Source organism: Triplophysa dalaica, chromosome 25, assembly GCF_015846415.1.
Source record: "Triplophysa dalaica isolate WHDGS20190420 chromosome 25, ASM1584641v1, whole genome shotgun sequence".
In the NCBI taxonomy this organism is placed as follows: Eukaryota; Metazoa; Chordata; class Actinopteri; order Cypriniformes; family Nemacheilidae; genus Triplophysa; species Triplophysa dalaica.
The window spans coordinates 11,779,375-11,793,116 of NC_079566.1; the positions used below are offsets into that span (position 1 = coordinate 11,779,375).

Genomic DNA, 13,742 nt, shown 5'->3' on the forward strand with positions numbered 1-13,742 from the left:
TGCTCAAGGGAGAGTCAGAGGTGGTTGTGTCTTTATTAAAACCAAAGGCTTTAAACTTTAGCAGAAAAGAAATATCAGACATAGCACCCAGCGGTACAGTCGTAAAAGTCAAGCGCAGACAATGCACAGAGAGATTTGAGGAAATGAAAACTCCAAATCTAAATGCGCTGTCAGTGCTTATACAGACATGCCATAAAAGTTGATGCCTCACGTAGGACTAGGCTATAAACTGAATATTTGCAATCAGTTTTCGGTGATTAACTTTTCACAATAAACATTTTTCGTCTAATTTGCAACAAATGTTATTTAGTTAAAACTAACCGTTCACAGTTAATTTCTAGACATCTATAAATATTGCAGACAGGTTTTAAACTATAAATGAAGTTTGAGTTTTTTTGGAGCTCCAGTATATGCCCAAGTCTTATCGTCACATCTATTTTTATGATAGCGCAATAAACACCGCCCTGTATGGAAAACATCATCATGTTTTCCTCATGTCAACCCAACTCATTAGGCTTCATGGATCGGTGATTTTCATTGCTTAACAATGTGTTAAAATTTGCATCTTAACAACAAAAGCAATTTTTGAAGCTAGTGAAAATAATAGCGTGTCTTTAGCGTGTCAGGCATACTGTAAATCATTGTGATGAGAAGGGACTCACAAATTCAGGGTGGCTATTCACTTCACCATTTGCATTCATTGAGTCTGGAATTGGGTTTATCTGTCTAGTGCGAACCCATCTCTACAGGATTTGGAGGTTCGGTTAAATGAACACTCCATAACCTTGGAACCAATGGAATACTAATGACTTCTGAATAGTAAATCTGAACTTTCTTCTTGCCTTCTACCAGCACTATCCTCCCATGATGCCTACTACACTTACAATACAGCTGCAACTGGATATCTAGGAGCTGACAAGTGTACAACGTATGGTTTAGTATGTTTCTTTCGGTTGTCATGGCAGCCACATACAGAACATCTAACCATCTGACCTTTTGACAACTACGACACCTTAGGTTACAATGTTGACAGTACTTTTTCACGGAGGCTATCAGAGGGACTGGAGAATGTGATGTCACACACGACAACCTTTCATAAAACAAACAGACCTCACTGGAAAATGGGTTTATCCGTCACATGAAACTCCTGGAGTGAACAAAAAGCATCTGGGTTGTAAGGGGTAGATGGAATATTTGAACATGACCAAAAATGAGTCAGCGACGACTTTTGATGCTTGTTCAGGACCACATAATTAATTTTACTATGATCTCCATTTTTGACCTAACCTTACTCAGTTAATATTGAAGAAATTAAGATAATTTTTCAGATTATGTCACATTTTACCATGGGCAAATCTGCAGATTTTTCACATATTAGCATCAAATCTGAACTTCACCCAGGTACGTAACAGTACATCATTTTGTACAAATTTATATCCCTCAACGCATTTTCTTAGCTTTTCAGTCTGAAAGGTCATCCTCCTCAGGTATGAAAAGAGGCTTGCGTTTTCATAAAGAGGACATCCATCAGCACTCAAATCAGTTTGATGAAATTTGACCATCTGTAGTATTAGTTCCAGGTTTTTGTATAGCAAAAAGTAAAAAAATGAGTAAATAGCCTAACTATAAAATCATTTTATATTAGACTGTATTGTTTTGTGTTGTCATTATAAGTGTGTTTGGATAGACCTAATAAGTGCATGTGTGCAGTTGCGCGCAATGTTTGTATACTTTACCCAACTCTGAGGATAGTGGGGGTCTCGAATCCCTGGCACTGTTATATTAGGGGTCGTGGGCTGAAAAGTTTGGGAACCACTGGTATAGAGCACAGTTTTAAGGAGGTATATCGACAAAGAATTATAATAGACAATATATTCAGTAGTATTATACAATGTACTGAACTCAATTTGGCTTTCTTTGTGTTTATACCAACATGGATAGCTTTAGAGATTATTTTAAAAGCACTTGTACCTCTACAGGTCTGACAGAAGCAGTTTTCTGAAGTGAGAGTAGGTCACCACAAACAGTGCATTTAAGCGTTACATAAATCCACAGGCACTCTCAGAAGATCTAAAAATGACAGTAAAGACATTTCTTTTACACATATGGTGCACAAGTCTAATTCATCTTTAACATCTACAGTTTATGATTTTTATATCTTTTGGTTTAGCACCTGAAACTAAAGTGAGAACAGCTGTGAGATCAGAGTTTACCAAACACTATTTTAAACTAGATTTACCATTACAGGGGAAAAACGTTGAGTGGTGCTTGCCTGTGTGAAACCATGATGCTATTCTGGGTCGCTGCCAGTGAGTTTCTAAAATGTCCAGAGGGGTTGTTAGTACATCTCTATGCGGTTGCTGTGCTGCTCAGGGTTGTTAGGGGGTGTCTAGAATGGTTACTGTTCACTGTTAGAAGCAAACCTATATAATACGCAGGTTCCATGATCCAGGTCCATCTTCAATGCATGTTAAAGCATCTCTAGCCTTAGGTTCCTCTAACACTGTTGCTTGCCTTAGATAGCATCACAAGTAAATGGAAATGCTTCACCTTCATAAAAGTATTTATTTTAAATGACCCATATCTACCTCTCCGCTGCCGACTACCCATTCACATTACTTTCCTTCTATCTACATTTTCCTTTGGTGTCTAAAGGCTGTGACCCCAGGCTAGAGAAAGCTCATCTTTACCCTCACTTCTCTAAAATTCAAATCAATTTCTCCTCTCTTTGCCCACTCTGGTCTCAATTCTAATTGGTATTTCTCACACACCGTCACATTCAACCAAAAATGAATTTACGCATTGATTATCACGAGGCCTGAAATCGACCACTCTTCAGGCACCGAAGGAGCTCATTTCTAATGGTTATATATTTATTTGGAGGCTAGAGGCCCTTCCTGCATTCAGCTTGAATCGATCACCCTCTCTTTCCTCAATCTAACTTTCCCGTGGGAACGCCAAGGAATTACACAGTGAGCCATTGGTTTTACTTTGCAGAGGATGTAGGAATGAGTCACAGAGTGGCAGGGAATTCACAAGGTCCTTACGGACTGTCATCCTCCATGCCGAAAATAAAGAGGAGGAACAAGACGGACACATACCTCTTTGCAGTAATAATGGGCGCTATACCAGTTTATACCGAACACCAGTGTATTGCTGTCATGACATGAATTTTAATATTAATATTAATTTTAATAATACTAACGATGTATGTCTCTTAAACAACGTGCAGAACATTGCGAAGCGCGACACTGTTTCAGTGGGCTCCCTTTTCACTGTTGCACTGTCACCGGCCATTGGCACAGATTGCGTCTTTCTATGCCACGGCACTAGTCTCATAATTTTTCTATTTAAACATGTGCTAAACGGAGGCGTTTGGATGTTCGCCTGCATCTCGCACAACAACGGAACATATTCTGTTCGTATCACAAGGGGAGCATGCACCGCGTGGCTTAACAGCAGACTGTAACACGTGTAGCAATTGCAAGTTCGGATTACATTATATTAAATACACTCACAAGCAAACATCTTCGAAAACGGAGCGTGTACCCCTCATACCTGGCTCAATATAAGCATAAAACATGATGTTTTTAGCTTTACCTGATTATCTGTATGCTTTGATGAAAAATAAGGGTCAGTAGAGGAAGGAGGATTGACAGTGTGATGCGATCGCTTTCCTCTCACAAGTCTAATTTAAGCCTTTGATTTATAATTAAAAAATATGATTTTTTATATCACAAGCATGTTTTCTGCTAAAATTTTTACTATTTTGTCTACAAGTATTCAGACAGATGGGTGGGTGCTTCTAACTCTTGAAGTGCTACCCATAGATATGGTGCTACCAAGGAAAAAAGTTTATTTCTAGCACTGTTCTCTATTTATTTTCATAAATATCATGAATGCAAGTTGCCTTAGCATGATATTCAGTTAAAGAAGTCTAAACTTTGCAGTTATTATAGGGGAATGGGATTGTTTACATTGAGTAGTTGTGCAGTTACAAGTTGTTTGCGAAATTTTCACAATTAAGAGGCTATGTATATTGACTGAAACTGTCATGGATCATGATTCCTTCAATTCATCATTAGTGCCACTCTTTATAAACAGCATCATTTTGTGGGTCTTGCAAACCTGTAAAATACTAGTGTGGAATCTTTCTACAATATTCACTCACCATGACAGTATAAAAGGGCATTTTAAGTCAATCAACTGCAGTATTTCCTCTCTCAATCAGTAGAAAATGTGGTTTTAAAAAATACTATCATGTACCAGGAAGACGTTATAAATCTGGGAAATACAGTTATATTAAGGTCATACCGCCCAGCACTACCATGCAGCCGCTCTCTATACGTTCTTCCAGACGGTAGAGACAGGCTTTTTCTTTATGCATGCAGAAGGCAGAAGACTAGAGGGATGTTAAGTACAGATGTGTCAGTTCTACAGGAATGATCCAGACTTGTTGGGAGCAACAGAAAACAGGCTGTAGTGCATTCACCTCATTAAAGATTCACTCAAGTAGATCACACGTCGATTAGGGTTCTGACTGATTAGGTTTTTGGAAGATCTGATAGCGAAAGAGAGAACACTATTTGTATGCTAAAGCCTGTGCAAATCATTTCAAAAATAGCCATTTCCTATTTATTCAGAAACAGACATTGGCAAGGAATAGCTTAATACAGCATGCTGGTAAATAAGGTACATTTGGTATGCAGAATCACCAAGTCTTTTCCATCAGGCCAAGCCAGATGGACTGCCTCTCATGTAATCTGCTGTCAAATCCACTTGTCTTTTTCTTTCCTTGATAGCGTTGCTATGGCATAACGGAGTACATCATTTCACTTTTCTTTGTCTCACAGCACAACGATTACTGTCACACATAGCTATATTATTTTCCTACATTTAACCTTTTCCAGGCAAAAATCTTTTCTAAATGATTCCCGCATTCTATATCCTCCATTTCCAATTAACTTTCTAATCTTCATTCTTGCTCCTCATTTATCCACTTTAATTAATTTGCCAGTCCCAACTGTTTTAACACCTTGAGTAATTCCTTGCTCTGCTAATAATTTTATTCTGTGTTCCATTTCATCAATACCTGACTTTCCTCTTGTTTCGCAGACTAAAAAACATGCTCAAAGACTGAAATAGATTTTATCTACCTGCACAAATTAAGTCCCTTGCCATGAGGACTAACTTGGAGAACCTGAATTCATTACAATTTCACATCCAAGTTAGACAATGCAGGACCTAGATTCAGACAAATGCATTTCTGACATTCAATTATTGCTAAAGCAAATCTGTAGTAATCACAAATATAATTATAGTTTTGGTCGTGATGTGCACATATTAAAAGTCAACATGAAACATGAGTTGCGATTGAATTCATTTCCGTATCATGAAGTATATCAGTGTGTGTCGTAATGCGCCCAGAGTTGGTTAAGGCTCAGAAAACACTGATTATAATCCCCAAAAGTGTTTAATTGAGTGCAAAATTGAGATGAAACATGTCCACCATAGTATAAAGAACAAAAAAAGAATAAAAATCGTACAACCAGTTCACAAACATAATGTCACTAGACTTAGTGCATACATTGTCACAACCTGAATAAAGAAAATAGTTGCTTTAAGCAGCAGAACAATATACAGCGCAAGGACCACTCCCCCTAAAGTTACAACTAGACTGGCTTAAATAACCTGGACCAGCATCCCTTATAGAAGAACCCTACCAACTATAGGGGTGACAAAATCTCACAATGAAGATATACCACATATGACCTTTAAAGGTCTCATGAACTCTGCTTGTTTATTGTTTTATATTGTTATATGAGATCTACTTATGACATTCGCGTGGTTTTTACATCCAAAAACATCAAAATCAATAAGTAATAGGCTATTTTCTACACTGGTTTTGAGGCCAGCTCTGCAAATGCTCGGTTTTAATGGGCATGCCGCATTGAAGACACTTGAAAGTAAACGCCCACCGCTTTACTTGGATAACAGTTTGCGTAGTTGGTGCCTTCTGTGAATTTGGTTTGAGACTTAACGTTAGGTTAAACATAAGCACCATTCACAGTTTTTGCAGGGCATTAGTATTATCTGGAGACCTCCTGTGATTTATAAATGAACTCCCCACATCAGTATTTCATGTGACACAGTCGCACGAGATGATTTTACTTAAATTTACAGCCTTATTTCCCGGATGTGATGGCAAGGCTTTGCGTATGGTCTGTATAGCCTATACTTCTATTGCGTTTAATGATAAATGACCGCACCTGTCAGCATTTCAGACCAGTGATCTCGAACCGGACAAAGACTGTTTTTGAATTTTAAACTCTCCACATATTCAGTGTCGACCTGTGCCTTGTTCACAAGGAAACCTCGGAGAAATGAAACGAACAAACGCTCCTTGTCTTTCCCACATGAGCTTGAACGTCTTTCAAAATAAAATTTAACCCCGCATTCCTAATATGGGAATCCGAATGAAGGTTATGCAGTGACTTTATTCTTCCAGAACCAGGGATGGCACAATATTTAGCTATCTTTAACAGCATGTTTGTTTATTGATTGCTCGCCCTATCTGGTTCAACGGCACATCAGAATTGTCATGTGGGGCTAGAGAAGTAGTCGGTGAAATTTTTCTGTGGACGAGGTGTTCAACCTATCAATGTCGTCATAAATAGGTGCATTCCAAAACCTGGCGTTCGCTAGGCATGGTGTCAATAACAGATGTAATCTCAGTAACAAGGGCGTTTTTAATTCTGACACTTTCATGATTTCGTGTGAAAACGATTCCCTCTTTTATAACAAAAGCTTTTTTATTTTAATTCATGCCTCCTTTAAATAATAAAATCAATGAAGAAAATTATTTAAATTATAAATCTTACTATTGTATTCAACTCTAAACAGCTTTGAAGACCCTTGGTCACAACCTTAAGCCTAAAGATATATTAGGCTACTGGCCCCACATTCCAATATGATATGACCCACAAGAATAAATAAGGACAACTATTGTCCCGCCCTCTTAACAGGAGGTACCAATCCAGGAAGTGGTGAGAATGCCACAATATGCTACAAAATAAATAATTTAAAATCTTCAATTGGTCTCGGTTTGTTTGAATATTGCTTATAGGAACTATTGATGTAAAATAGTCTGACATTGATCACTAACATGTGCTCCTATCAGTGAACAACATAGCTAATGTTAGCAGGTGTACATTGGCAAGATTCTCATTTAATATAACAACACTACCCAAAACTTAATACATAAATAAAAATAAACTATGAATCACAGAAACCCATAGTAATAAACATTCCAAGAAAGGTTTAAGTCTGCAAACAATAGTGGCAAATTACACAAACCTCATGGTAAGCATGAAAGTGATGACTACAATGAACAAATCGTCATCACAGAGTGATGCTCTTCCCTTATAGATAGGTTTGTTGCAATTTGGGCCTCGGGGAGGGCTAAAAATGCCATGCCTGGCCATTGGAGAGTCAGTACTCCTACCTCATTGTTGTTGAGGGGAGAGTAGCTTAATATTTTTGAATAAAGATAACAAGTGCGAATAAATAAAAAAAATAATGGTGTGCCTGGATAAATCATGTATAATAATCACTGCATTACTGTTTAAAACACTTAGAATTTCATGGTGACTTTAAAATAAAGTAAAGTGTCTTTATGTGTTGCTTACCGAAGCAGACATTCTTTGTTGTCAGCAACTGTGCTCAGTGTGCGACCTTGTTTTTCTGTGTGAGTTTTGTCAGATTTTTTTCATTAATAGGATATATGTGAATGTAATGAGCTGCAGGAGGAAGCCCCCCCGCTCGGATGGTCATTGATCACTCCACCCAATGCCTCCATTTCCCAGGGAAGCCATTTGTCAAGATGATAATTTGCTCTGTAGCAAAGGAGATTGTGCACTAAATATTAGAAAGTTTCCTACTCCTTGCCACTGTTTTTCCCACCAACTAGTCTTGTTTCATCTAACAGTAAAGCAAAATGCAATCCGACTGGTCTTATATTAAAGAAAAGATCCATAATGGTAGCAACATTGCACTGCCACCTCCGTAATTAGATTTTCTTCTTAAAATCAAAGCTTTACATCAAAGAACATACAGCAGCACTGCTACAATAAAACATGCTCCATGACTACTTAGACCTTAAAACAGGAGCAATTCTAGACTAAAACTTAGGCCTGCTTAAAATCACTTTAATGCCACTTGGTCCACATTTTGGTTATCTTGGCACCAACCCCAGAGAGCCATCACAAGCAACACAACCGACATGCAATTACAGATCATATTTACTTGAATTGGGAATAAGCAATTGCTAACTGCCGTCCAAACTTACATTTCAATAACATATCACTAATACAATCTCAAACCAATCGTCTTTATAATTTTCAGGTTGGTGCTGCTGCAGCACGTAAACAGGAGGAAATGGCTTTTACCAATGAGGTGATTTGCAGTGAGACAGTATATCAATAGATTTTTTCCAAACAATTCATGAAAATAAAAAATGCTTAAATTCATTAAAACCCACTTGACTGAACAAATGAACTACTTCACGAGTTTCAAAATCATCTGACCCAGTTCTTGAAGGTGTATCGCAGCATTTATGTTTCTTTTACACAGTACAATCCCTGAGATGACAATTCTATTGTCTCTCTCCTAACGTAACTCTGCTCTTACATAAGCAGTACTCGTGCCCTTCACCGCTGCCTAGAGCGCCAAGTGTTTTTAGCTGTGCTATCTGAGAGCAGGGCTCTCATTTGTTATCATCATGTTGACAGAGGTTGACCAATTAATGGGCCCTGCTCTGATACCTGGCAGTGACACCAACCTTGTTCTGGGTGCAAAAAGCCACACCGCCACAGGAAACGTACCCTACGGCTACCATGCTCCGCTGCACATGTACCGCATCAAACTTCTCTAATGAGCAGAGAACCTGGGAGCAGCATTGATTTATTGTGTGTGTGTATGCATATGTTTTTTTTCTGGTCACTTCATGTGTACTCGTGTACTTCTCATATGCTGGCTTGTCAGTTCAATACGCATTTTGTACATTAGCATGGACACTTGTGTGCTACAGATTTTGCATGTGCTTTTGAAAGCACGTATCTAAATGACTTTGTGTGCGAGTGTGTGTTCCATTAGCCGGGACAGCTGTAATGAGCTTGGGTTGCTGGCACTGCCACTGCAAAAGCTGAGAGCGTTGACTGCTAATGGGGCCGTGCAGATGCAATCAAAGCCCAGCCGTGTGTTACCGAGTCATCCCCACCATCCGTATCCCTGCACTCCACGCTTATTCTATTTGCTTGTTTACACCTATCTGAGCTACTCAGAAGACTCAGTGCAAATTCCAGTTCTATTACACTAGAATCCATGTTCTTTCTGACTTTATCCCGATTTGGCATTTTCCCCAGACACATCATCTCACGTGATTGATTATCTTCCATTCGCTTGACTTTCCAGAGAAATTTCAAACAGATTTTGTGAGCGTGGTTTCTCGCTGAATCCATGAAATTGCTTTTATCAGTCAACACTTTTATCTGCCTCTGCGTTGCGAGCTGGGAGCCACGGGCCTTTTTTACACTTTCTGCGGGCGTTAGCCACGTAACTTCTCACTGGATGTCCTGATGTTGCCATCTGGAAGGAGCGTTAAGCTTACAGATGTTGCAAAGTAGGGTCTCAGCTAGAGCGGTGACGACCCACTGGGCCACTTCCCTGGCCACAAACACTCACATACCCTTGAGGGGCTCATGGGAACCGGTTGGTAAGGAGATTGTTGCTCCAGTTTGTACCATGCCTGTATGCGCTTCTGAGCAGCGTGTGGCCCGGAGCTTTAAGCCTCTCAGGACTGATCCGGGATCAGTATTCATGCCGAAGGCCTCGGCGGGTTCCTCAGCTACCTGCAATCTGGGTCAGTTTACGCATTATTTTACAGATCTTTTCCCAGTGTGGGAGTAGAAATAGGCTCAATACTAACAGAAATATGCAGGTAGCGATGTTCTTGCACAGAGTTCTGAACATGAACACAACTAATAGAAGTATTCATCAGCTCTAGAGACACTACAGGAACACAAAAACACATCACCAGTCCTCACAAATGGTGTTTTTCCTCACTACCACATTCAGTCTCACCAGGCTTACAACTGCCAAGGCAAATAATAACCACACACACTTTAGAACTGTATGCTTTGTCTCAATTGTTCAATCTCACATAGACGTACACACTTTTTATATTGTCTACTGAATAAAGTAAACCAACCACCTGGTTATTATTAATCAATGAAGCCCGTTTTTTATCTCACTGTATGAATTCAGATAAATAGACATCTGTAGACATCTAACCAAAACTTGTGTTCAAAGACAAAGGATAATTAAAGGTAAAAGATAACAGCATCAACAGAATGTGACACACAGGAAAACGTGTGACTGCTGTGCACTTTGAAGATGCTGCGGTTAAGATAATGAGACCTTGGGTATTAATGAGGCTCTCTTCTCATCTCATCTCTACACACAAACACTCACACACTAACTCTATGACACACTTAATTGCCACTGCAGCTGGTGCTTGTTGTGCTGGTTGTTCGTGCCAGAGGTTTTTGAGTAATGCCAAAGCCAAGTTGGGAGTGCAATACTCCCTTGCACCCATGGGCCATTTATTCTGATGCTCCGTTTAAATATGACGATTTATATATTATTATTTATATCAAAGACAAAGTGATGCATATCAAAATGTCAAGACAAGTGGGAATAATACAGCAAAATAAAGGAATAAAAGTAGGTAAGCAGAGCGGGTATGCAGAAAATCGTCAGGAGAAAAGTGGATGAGATGAATACAAATAGACATGGGAGGAGGCGGAGGATGGGGCTCGCCCTCCCTTTTATCAAAGGAGAGATAAATGCGATTAATCTTAAAATAATAACACTAAAAGCACAAGACTTCTCATTTATCACCCTAACACTTCTTGTAATTATAGAAAAAAATAGAACATAAAAGATGAAAGACTACAGTAGAGAAGACATATACACAAGGGGAAGGGGCAACATGGGCAGCATTGGTACAAACATAAAAAACCTCTCGTTTCAATATAAAAAGAGGAGAAATGTAGCCAAAAGCAACATAAATATATCCTCACAGATTGTTTAGCCATCTAGTGTCGGCTGTCAGATAATGTGAATTATCACCTGTCAGCACACAACCACAGAATCCAGTTGTATGACAGCGAGAGAAATAAATCGGTCTGGAGGTAGAACCAAACGTGACTCAATCATGACACTTTATCAACGTGCTCAGAGCACCAGCCAAAAATGTGGCACGTCTCTTAAACCAAAACTTACGAGGAGAACTTGAAGTGTGTGTGCGTACGAAACCTGCCAGGAACACGTCCGGGTCATAAATCATTTCAAAAACCAAGAGAAAGAAATACGCTGTTTTCTCTAAACTATAAGAAAAACGACAAGTTATCATTGACAACTGGTCTTGGAAGTCTAAATAAAAGTTTATTAAACGGTACAGTAAGATTATGGGGTGAACAATGTCAAAATAACGCAACAGTGTAAAGCGATCGTCATTAAACTATGCTTTGTTTACAGTTAAAACGTAACAGACAACATTAACATGATCTTGACATATTTTTGACAGGTGCCGTGATACACCTGTGCCTGTTTTCTCAATCCTTCTCCACGTATCATCCAACGCACGGGAATCAGTCCCTATACATCCGTATTCTACAAAGAAAACTTGCAGACACACTTACTGTATGTTTGAGCTGTTCCAGTACACGGCGTGGCGATTGTTCCCGTGGACCTGACGCGAGTTCATCCACGCGAGCGCGAGGAGGTAAAGGCAAACCGCCGCGAGAGCCATAATTATATCCCTCCGTTACCTTGCACCCGTCTCCCACTGTCGATCTTCGCCTTCTTCCACTCTCAGTCCACCAGTCCAAACTAACGTTTTTATAACATTCTTGCGATATCGCCAAGCGCACGGTCAGTCTCAACGCGTCTCTATCTCAAAGCCTTGCCGCAGTGTGGCTGTTTGTTAGTCAGAGCTTTGCGTTTTTCCCAATACAACTCCAAAGAAGAGAAGCGCTCATCCAAGGCATCCTGAGCAGCCCTGTCGGAATTCACTGAAACAAGTTACAAATCAATTCCTCCTTGTACAAAAACGTCTAAAAGGAAGAAAAGTGATCTGGTAAAATATCGAGATACAAAAGAGTCCGTCGCGGCAGGTGACTGCTTGCCTATATGACCAGCGTTACCATTGACTGACTGTCTGAGGTAAAAACTAAATGACTCTTTAAGTCGGACAACTTACAAAACCTGTAACGGAACTTCTGTGAGCTTCTCTAAAATCCCGCATCTACTCTCGAATACACGCTGTCACAATGCAAATCAGTTAAATCAAAATAAGGCGACTGTGGGGTCCTCACACACGCTTTCTCCTCAGACTGCCGCCGCGCTGTGTGTGATTGACAGGTTGGTTGCTGTGTTAACGGCCACGCCCCCGGCTCTCACCTTAACTGTTTGCTATACGCGATTAATTGCCCCTTTTTCTCTTTATTGAGGGTCATTTGTTGAGGAACTGTTGGTGTTGTGTTGTGGATGGATTTTTGTTCTCCCTTAGTGCGTTTTATGTCCGAATTTGAATTCGATATGTATCAAGGGGCTGTTAACATTGATAACGTTACATAGCGGCGTCAAGCTGTGTCGAAACATGCAACACGATAGTACAAAGGCCAGGAGACATAAAAAGCACGTCCAAATTTACAAAATCCATCGAAAGACTGTCTGAAACCAGTTTACCACTTCAATTTGGACTCCACTAAATGTTAAGCTGCTTTTGATTTAGCATAAATGTTTAGGTGCATGTTATTTTACATAGGCCCACTTCAATTTGGACTCCACTAAATGGTAAGCTGATTTAGATTTTGCATAAATGTTTAGGTGCATATTATTTTGCATAGGCCCACTTCAATTTGGACTCCACTAAATGGTAAGCTGCTTTTGATTTAGCATAAATGTTTAGGTGCATATTATTTTTCATAGGCCCACTTCAATTTGGACTCCACTAAATGTTTAGCTGCTTTTGATTTAGCAGAAATGTTTAGGTGCATATTATGTTGCATATGCCCACTTCAATATGGACTCCACTAAACGTTAAGCTGCTTTTCATTTAGCATAAATGTTTAGGTGCATGTTATTTTACATAGGCCCACTTCAATTTGGACTCCACTAAATGGTAAGCTGATTTAGATTTTGCATAAATGTTTAGGTGCATATTATTTTGCATAGGCCCACTTCTATTTGGACTCCACTAAATGGTAAGCTGCTTTTGATTTAGCATAAATGTTTAGGTGCATATTATTTTTCATAGGCCCACTTCAATTTGGACTCCACTAAATGTTTAGCTGCTTTTGATTTAGCATAAATGTTTAGTTGCATATTATGTTGCATAGGCCACTTCAATTTGGACTCCACTAAATGTTTAGCTGCTTTTGATTTAGCATAAATGTTTAGGTGCATATTATTTTGCATAGGCCCACTTCAATTTGGACTCCACTAAACGTTAAGCTTCTTTTGATTTAGCATAAATGTTTAGGTGCGTATTATTTTGCATAGGCCCACTTCAATTTGGCCTCTACTAATTGTTAAGCTGCTTTTGATTTAGCATAAATGTTTAGGTGCATATTATTTTGCATAGGCCCACTTCAATTTGGACTCCACTAAATGGCAAG

The 13,742-nt window shown here is 39.3% G+C and overlaps 1 protein-coding gene across 3 annotated transcripts in view; it reads right to left on the reverse strand.

Moving 5' to 3' along the window:
- The window catches only part of efna3a (ephrin-A3a), an 82,169-nt gene extending 69,189 nt beyond the window's left edge, over positions 1 to 12,980 (reverse strand). For 2 of the 3 annotated variants that reach the window (XM_056740823.1, XM_056740821.1), the window contains exon 1: positions 11,763 to 12,554. In XM_056740823.1, the coding sequence (XP_056596801.1) occupies positions 11,763 to 11,872 (110 nt within the window). In that variant the 5' untranslated portion in view covers positions 11,873 to 12,554. Of the gene's footprint in view, positions 1 to 11,762 lie in introns of all 3 variants that reach the window. The other variant, XM_056740820.1, reaches the window with a different exon arrangement.
- Between the last annotated feature and the right edge of the window lie 762 nt (positions 12,981 to 13,742).